We start from the raw sequence: 8794 nt of genomic DNA on the forward strand, positions 1-8794 counted from the left end.
GAATAAATAAATATGTTGCATCTATTACAAGTCACCTGTATCCAGAAGACTTTCTGCTCAAGAAGCACACATGAGAGATAGAGGATATTGTATGAGATTCCAATAATAAAATATACAACATGAACTGAAGACCAAGACTGCCAGTAGCTGATTGCCTAAATTTTCAATTTGTAACCGTTACATATAACAACAGGACGACAGACAGTTTCCTAGAGTGCTTCCCTGCTCTCCCTGCTCATGTCCAAAAGAATCAGAGAACTCAGGCTTCTTAAGGAGGCATCTTGAGTTTCATGTAGTTGCAGCATCTTGGTTGAATATCTTCGTCAGTGCTTCCATGTCAAATTATCAAAGCTGTAACCTTTTTCCAGTCCACATCAAAAGGAATGCCAGAAAACTTTGGAGACTCTTTAAAAGGCAAAGCTCCCTGTCTGTTCCTAATACTTGGTACGAAGTATTGCGATCAGGTTCATATAACATTAACATATAACACTAACAATGTGGCTTATGGAAATAAGTCAAATGTTTAAGCAGTTGTTGAGAGGTGGGATGATCAACTGCACATGGGAAAGCATTTTCTGTGCACTTGTTTTCTGTCCTACAAAACCAAGAAACTACAGTAAATCTTCTTGAGGCTAAATGACCATCACCTTAACTACCAACCCAGAGATCTGGAAGCTTGTTAATACCCTTTATAACAGAATAAGGGTCGCACAGGTTTAGCTCCTTGACCATTAAAGTCTGTGCATGGGAGGAGAGAGAACACTAACATTTTTCTGGCCATTCCCCTTCAGAAGGGAAGGTGGGATCATGCCCACATTTTAGTTTCTTCAGTGATTTGATGTATTGGGACAGTGACATAGTCTAAATCTAGTAGGGGCTAGGATGGTAAAGAGGAAACAGTGAATTAATTGTGTCTCACAACCACAGTGCTTCCTGTGTCACCGATTGCTCAGGACCATGTCTAAATTCAGAGTATGGCCCTGCCATATTGCCACTTATGAAAAAAGGGGTCGTCTCTAGGGTGCCAAAAATTTCAAAATTTTGTATTCCAGTTTAATTCCTGCAAAACTCAAAATTCTTGGGCATTGAATTCTGGTCTACCTCTTTGTCACTGATGGGTGATATAACATCAATGGACTGCAATCACTTTGTAACTATGCCTTCGTAAGAAGCTGCTAAGTCAGACATTGCTGAGAGGAAATGACATGCAACTTATGAAACTTGTTTATACACCAAATACAAGTGCGGAAGTGATTTCAACTTTGTTATTGTTGATAATACTCAAGGAGAGGATACAGACATCTAAAAAAAATCTGAATTCCTGTTTAATTAAAATCAGCCATTGAGGATATCTCTACATGCCATCTCTCAGTTTGCAATGGAACCTGGACAAAATACTCCAATGAAGTAGAAAAATGACTAACATAATTATTAGCAGCAGCTCTGTGTTATAAAACTAGGATGATGAGAACTTACTGATGAATGGAAGTATATGGATATACAAGCAAAATTGTGGAATTCAAGTCAATACCTATTTCAGGCTCAGTTTCAATACTCTTAAAAAACATTCTTGCAGAGATAGATTGAAAGTGTTTTATTTTCAGTAAATATTCTCTGGTTTCCCTGAGTCTTTAATAGCAGACCTATTTTTTTTCCATGTGGCAAATTTTCTGCTTGCCTACCTCCCCCAACCACTTCATTACTATTACCTAGCTATTATCTAGTCAAGACTAGCCGGTATAATGATGTAAAGAGCTTGTGTTTTTTTCTGTTCAGTTATTGTTCCTCAAGTCCCAGAACCTGCTTGTATGAATTTATCTCCCAATCTCAGTCAAGTGGAAAAAAACAGCAGCTTTTTCCCTGTCTGGGTATGTCCAAGACCTTCATACCCCACCCTGCTTCTTTGGCACAGGTGGGTCAGAGAGGTAGAGTTTAGAAACAGTATGAGCAAAGAGGAGGTGGGAAAGAAGACATCTACAGGTCCTTCTGTAAATTTAGGAGGTGAAATAATAGTGTGTGTACGTTTGGTTAGTTCAAGCTTCCTTTGACCTAATTTGCAGTTGTTTATACAGTTAATGACAATTGTGTATATGACTATGTTAAGCCTTCCACTGCTTCTTTCCATAAGTCAGAACTGCCGAACAGAACTGACCTTACATTTCTGGATGGATTTGCATCCATACAAAAATAAGAAATGGCAAAATTCCCAGCTAGAATTTTTACAAATCTGCTAAAAACCTGGCATTTGGGCTAAACCCCACAGGATAGTAAGAATTACACAGTCAGAGGACAAACAGTTCTGTGGTGGAGGAGTATTAGCTTGGATGTTGGCAGGCTTTCAGTGAAATGCTCTGTTCTACTGCAGGGGTCTTCCTGGGAAAGCACCCACTCTTGTCCCTGACTGCAGTGATTAAGACACTCGCTGGTGATATGGGACGTATGAGTCTGAGTGCTGATGAGCTGAGGAAAGAAATGAGCAGTATTCCTGAACCCGTCCTGACTGCTTTGCTGCTTTATAAGCTGGCAAGAGTCACTGCTGCGGTCTGTGCAGACTCCAACCCAGCTGGAGGGCAACAGTGACTTCGGGGCACAGAGGGGAGCAGCCTCCCGGGGCAGATGGGAAGATCAGCACCTCGTTGGGGTTACCTGTGGGGCCAAGGCATGAAACAGTCACCCAATATCTGCTCAGCCTTGTCAAGAATTAAGTGTTTCTGGGCACCCCTGAAGCAGAACTCATGAATCAGTAGACCTATAGGTAAGGGAGAAGTGCCATGTGAGGTCATCTCTTCAGTTCAGCTCACCCCACTTACATCAGAGCTGTGTCTTTGCCAATAGATCTTCACCATGTCCACTGACAAAGTAGTTTTCAAGCACTTTAAACCATGATTAAAAACACAACACCGTTCTGTTTGCACCCTGTAATGCCTAAATCCCAGACTGAGTACCCATATTAGTTTGAACCCTAAAAGCTGCTGATGTCTTTGGGCTGAGCACAAAAAGGCAAGTCCTCTCTTGGATCCACAGGCAAGGAAAAAGCACACTTGCTCACATATATCAGAGCCATGCAGGCTGCCTCAGTCATGAATTTTCCCCACTCATGCTGCCAAACTCATTCACAAGGCAAGACCCAGCTCTCCCCCCAGCACTCACCAGCCACTCCGTAAATGTCAGCTCCAGCACGCAAGCAATAGACTCTGGAAGGAGAAGCCAACAGCTCTGAAGGAGCTATAACATCCCTATCAGCAGCCATGCAAAAGTCAGTGAGAAAGAAAAGCTTCCTAAATATTAAAAAGGGCTTGCTAAAATGTTTGCCAACTGGTTGTGCTGCATCTCGCCGCTCTGAGTGCTTCACCCCAGATCCCCTGGACACAGCAAGCAGCATGTTTCCAAAACATTTAGCTGAAAGCGGAGGATAAGTGCCATATGCTAGCTGCTGCTGCTAGGTGCAAAGATACAAACACAATATTTAAAATGGCCCTGCTTTGTGCCTGAATTTCTTTGCGGAAATGCAGACACCATACTCTACGAATGCAGTTTGGGATGCTGTTCCATGACCAGCAGAGATAATCTTTTACCTTGCTGCTGCCAAAATAAGAGGTCCTAGCATTCCAGCCTCATGCCTGGTTGCTTCCCTGCATCCCCCTTGCCACCTGCAATATCCCACCCCTCCTTCATGGTAGCTCAGATGCTCTTCTCATCCCTTAGGGAGCCAGCGCAGTTGCCAGCCTGAGCAGAAAACTGTCATTGGTGGGGTTGGGGTGATTTTTCTGAGTTGCTTTCCCATAGCTTCAGCCTTCTGAATCAGTTTTCTGAGGGCACACTTGGCATCAGAAGGGCACAGGACAACAGCAGGAGTGCTGGCCAGGATGGGAAGAGCAGGAGCACCCCGTTACAACAGCAGTGAGCTGTTGCCAAAGCTACCTTCATCCCATGGCAGCCTTAGACATAAATATCCGTGCCACTTCACTCAGCGGTTTGGGGACCTGGGCTCTGACCTGGGTCATGCATGCAGTGTCACCCTACTCCAGTTTCCTTTGGAAGGAGGCCATGGCTTTTCCCCAGGCCACCTCACAGACTGCAGAGCTCAGCTGCTGTGGTGCCAGGGTTGGGTTTTTGAAGTTTCTAATATGTTTGCTCTCACTGGAAAAGTGGTTTCTTTTCCTTCTTTTTCTCATGTTCAAAAAGAAGTAGATTATATTTAGCTCATATTTCTCCTTTTGAGCTTGCATTTAGGCACTAAGTCAACACAGGAGAATTCCGCTTCGAAAGATGGATGTCTCAGAAATGACATACAAGAAAGAGGGAACTGAGTGACAGTGGTTCTGCAACCCCTGCGTTAAGTGCAATGCACCCCCTTCAGAAAAGGACATAGGAACTGAAAGTAGGACTTCTGGGAAATTGGGGAACTTGGAATCTACAGCTCAAATCCTCATCATCTTCCATCTGATTTTGGAGATGTATTAAAAAGTTCCTCTGAAGACCCCTGCACCCCCCAAGGTGCCTTTAGTTCTCTAGGGAAGTTTCTGCCATTTCTTCTTTAGTGGTGAAAATGCCCTTGCCTGATAGGCTGTGCAGACCAGGCTATACCATCTGAAGTGCTCTACTGAGACCTTTATGTTGTGGTGTAGGGGTTGTCTGGGGCAAGTATGGGAGAACAAGGGGATGCAGCCATAAATCTGTGATTACATTATGTGTATGATTACTATTATGGTGCAGAACCATCACCATGCTGGGATATCAGGTTCAAGAGAAGAGATAATTGAGTTATTTGTGTAATCAGTTATGTCACTAAAATTATCAGGGACAAGATGGGCTAAAGTAAGGTGACATCCCTGACATGCTGAGGTCCTGCACGGGTGCCACACCGAGAAAATTGAGAGGCATTTTCTGGAGGTCTCTTATCACACGCTACTAGGAATTACAGATTGTTGTCCCTCACAAAGAGCCAGGTCCCTTTAGCACCTCTGAAAAATGAGGTGATTTTTATCCAGGTGACCGATCATAGATTTAGATACTTGTAAGTTTAAAATACTGGTCCAGTTTAGGAATGAAGAAAAAAAAATACTGTCCAATAATATGATTGCGAAATCAGGGGTTTTCGGGCAAGGTAAACTGTCATGTGTTAGCTTGCTTCTAAAATCAAATTTGTTTTCTGTGTTTCTGTGGGAAATCAGAGGATGTTATAAACTGAGTCATGCCGTTATTGACTTTAGCAAGCAGGCAACTGATATAAATAGAGAAACAGTGGTGAGCCTTGGACAGAAGAAGAGAGTGAGAGTTCTTCTAGCAAGGGCTGATAGGACAGAGAGGCAAAGATGAAGACAAAGATCTTTCCTTTCCTTGGGTTACTATATGTTGCGTGTTCTTGTGCTTTCCCAGTTGTTCCAGAAAAGGAAAAAGAAGATATGCAATTTGCTAAGGTAAGGACTACAGACAGAACTTAAGAAATAATTTATTGAGAAAATGAACATAGTGATGTATTAGTGATGTATTATATTTTATTAACAACTCTCTGCATTTTAAAAGAAACGTTTACGTTCTAAACCATTGCTTTTTCTTCCCCATCAGAAATATCTGGAAAATTTTTATGATTTTAAAGAAGAGAAAGATTCTCTCTTTAAATCGAAGAACCTCAATCACATGGCTGACAAAATCCGAGAAATGCAGTCATTCTTTGGGCTAGAGGTGACTGGGGAGCTGAATCACAAGACGCTGGACATGATGAAGCAGCCTAGGTGTGGAATACCAGATGTCCGTTCATACAGCACCTTCCCACAGAGCCCTATGTGGAAGAAAGAAGATGTGACATATCGGTAATATATATTAAAGCACGTTTCTCTGTACAGCACTGGGAAGCTTTGTGAATGCTAGGCAGAAGTAATGCCAACAGGTTCTTTGCTAGTTATTCCTGTATTTCTCCATATAAAAGCACCATTCAGGATGAAAGGGCCACAAATGCGGGGACTATTCATACTCTTTGCTTTAGGCTTCCAAACAATCATGAAAATATCAAAACAAGAGTTTGATTAGTTAGTTAACAGCCGGCTAAATAATAGACTCAGTGGGAGAAGGCATAAAACTGAGAATATATACGTTAGGATTTCTGAAAGATGTGAAAGAAAACTGTGAATACTTCCTCTGTTATGTGAGCAAATAATATGAAAATACACAACTCGAGATGCATAAATAATAATAACGACTGATTAAAATATTTGGCCTTGATACTATGTGCCCCAGCCACATGTAATCTGGTTGCTTTTAATTCCTTTCTCCTTATTTCACAGGATTTTGAACTACACTCCAGACATGCTACAAGCTGATGTAGAGGAAGCAATTGCAAAAGCCTTCCAGCTCTGGAGCAGTGTCACCCCTTTGAGATTCACCAGGCTCTACAGTGGTCAAGCAGATATAATGATCTCCTTCGCAGCTGGATGTAAGGGGACTCCCTTGCCTGGGAATGATAAGTATTTGTCACTTTTTCTTACAGAGATGATGAAAAGCATCACTTCTTTTCCTTTTTTTTAGTTCATGGTGACTTCTATTCCTTTGATGGTCCAGGAGGAACGCTGGCTCACGCCTACCCCCCCGGCAATGGGATAGGAGGAGATGCCCACTTTGATGAAGATGAAAACTGGACCAAATTTACTACCTATAATGGTAGGTAACCTTAAATATTGCATTGCTTGTTTTTTATTAGACAGTGTTATCTTGAAGACACTATAAAGTCACAGATCTCATGGCAGCAGTTCCGGTATTTACTGAGATATAAAATGTCAGTGTAATTTAGTAAAATGATTCTGCATATTTTGACCTGAGCTGCAATCATGACAATCCCCTGAAGTTAATGCACAGACTGCAATTACAAGTCCAGTGAAGGAAATGAGATTAGCATGAACCAGCAATATTGGGTAATCATGACATTGTAAGGCAGGGAATTTTCACCCTCAGGTAATGACCTTAAAAGTTGTAATATTGAGCTCTCGCTCTTTTTTTTCTGATTTAAAGTGATGCAAATCTTTAACTTCTGCAAAGGAAAAAAAAAAATCTTGAATTTGTTGGTAAATATAATTAAATACAAGAGTGAAGTGTTCTAGTTTCCAGCCATGTCCAGGGGTGATATGTTACTCTTCTTCGTGAAGTAGTTCCCAGGTGAATTCCGTGTCATTTATTATTCTCAAAATTCGACCATATGACTAAAACGTTCTCACTCAGTTTTCTGTTCTTATTAACATTAAAGAAACTTTGATTCTTTGTTGGCAGGAAAATTTCTGAAGCATGAACAAAAACTGTCCCCAGATTGGTTTCCCTGCAAGAAATAAATGTTTATAATTTGAAATTCATTTCTCCTCCAGGATGCCAGAGAACTTCTTACTTGGCACATAGTTAGATTTTGCTGTTTTATTGAGGCTGCAAATGATATATCATGCACAAGAGGATGGCACCTGTGTCTCACTGTCATGCAAGAAAATTTATTTAGTGTTTTTTCTTTGTGCTGGACTTTTTTTAGGATACAACTTATTTCTCGTTGCTGCTCATGAGTTGGGCCACTCACTAGGTCTTGGTCATTCCAACGTTTTCGGTGCTTTGATGTATCCTATATATATGCCCAGGGATACGAGGGACTACAGGCTTCCTCAGGATGATATCGATGGCATTCAGGCCCTCTATGGTAAGCAAGAAGCATCACTTTTTAGTGGATGATGGGTAAGCATTTGTAATGAATTTTACCCAAGAGCTAAAATGTACTGAACTTTCTACCGCGAGAAGGATACTGAGATTTAATTCCCTGATACTATTTTTGGGCAAATCTCTTGTTTTCTTTGTGACTAAGAGTCTACATCTGCAAAATGGAATCTGTGGGCTGTATCCATGCCAGAAAGCCAAAAGGTCCAAGAGTCTCTCTCCAATGATACCAGAAGAACAACCTGTGTCTGTAGTATTAAACTCTTATCTTCCACAAAAGGGTGGTCACGTGCACAACTGCCTTTTGCAAATGATGTTTGCTTTACATTAACTCCTGAGCACACACAGTTTGAGAAACCAACAGCTTGACAAGGAAAAACAATGCCAGAGATCGTTTTAACAGTCAGCAGCACAGATATAGCCAAATTAAATTACCCAGGAACTTTCCCTGGCATTAATTTATTAGATGAGTTTTAAGTTTAAGAAACCTACACATTTGGCTCTATATGGTACATCCTGAAGCTCTGCAACATGAAACGCTCTAATTCACCTTCCAATTCTGCACTTATCTGTTTCCCAAAGGATCCCCCAGGGAGCCTCCTGCGCCTCCAACAAAAGCTTTTCCCCCACAAGAACCAACTGAAACGACACCTGCAGAAGCACCAACTGAAATGTCACCCCGGGAAGAAACGACACCCTCCAAAACCCCCACAAGACCAGAGGACTGTGACCCTCATTTGACTTTTGATGCCATAACCACTCTCCGTGGGGAAATACTGTTCTTCAAAGGCAGGTAAGTGCTTTCATTTCTAGCAACACCTTTTTGTGAGACTCGCAAAGGCAGAGCATAAAGTTCAGTTCAAGGAATTTATCTTCCCTTGGTTACAAAGGAAGATATTCCTTTCTGGAAGTATGAAGGCAATTTTGTGAAATTTTACTAGCCCAGCTGGGCTGAGTGAGTAATGTCGTTTACTGACAGGTGAGTAAAATGTTTGAAGCCATCATACAGCATCACCTATGCCTGTTAAAACTGTGCAAAGCTGAATAATCCCAGTGTCACTCCTCAGCCTGCAGCTGCTTCGCATGCAGCACTGTCCTCATCACACCATCC

At 41.7% G+C, this 8794-nt stretch overlaps 1 protein-coding gene across 1 annotated transcript; it reads left to right on the top strand.

Annotated features, from left to right (window-relative positions):
- Positions 1-5315: 5315 nt before the first annotated feature.
- On the top strand, positions 5316-8476 carry LOC104159689 (stromelysin-1-like; the record flags this gene model as incomplete). Its single annotated transcript, XM_009697668.1, has 6 exons — positions 5316-5420; positions 5569-5813; positions 6285-6433; positions 6526-6657; positions 7508-7669; positions 8266-8476. Coding segments are annotated over exons 1-6 (1004 nt in total), but the record flags the coding sequence as incomplete, so codon positions are not given.
- Between the last annotated feature and the right edge of the window lie 318 nt (positions 8477-8794).

The sequence above is a fragment of the Cariama cristata genome, unplaced genomic scaffold, assembly GCF_000690535.1.
Source record: "Cariama cristata isolate BGI_N322 unplaced genomic scaffold, ASM69053v1 scaffold1683, whole genome shotgun sequence".
Taxonomy (NCBI): Eukaryota; Metazoa; Chordata; class Aves; order Cariamiformes; family Cariamidae; genus Cariama; species Cariama cristata.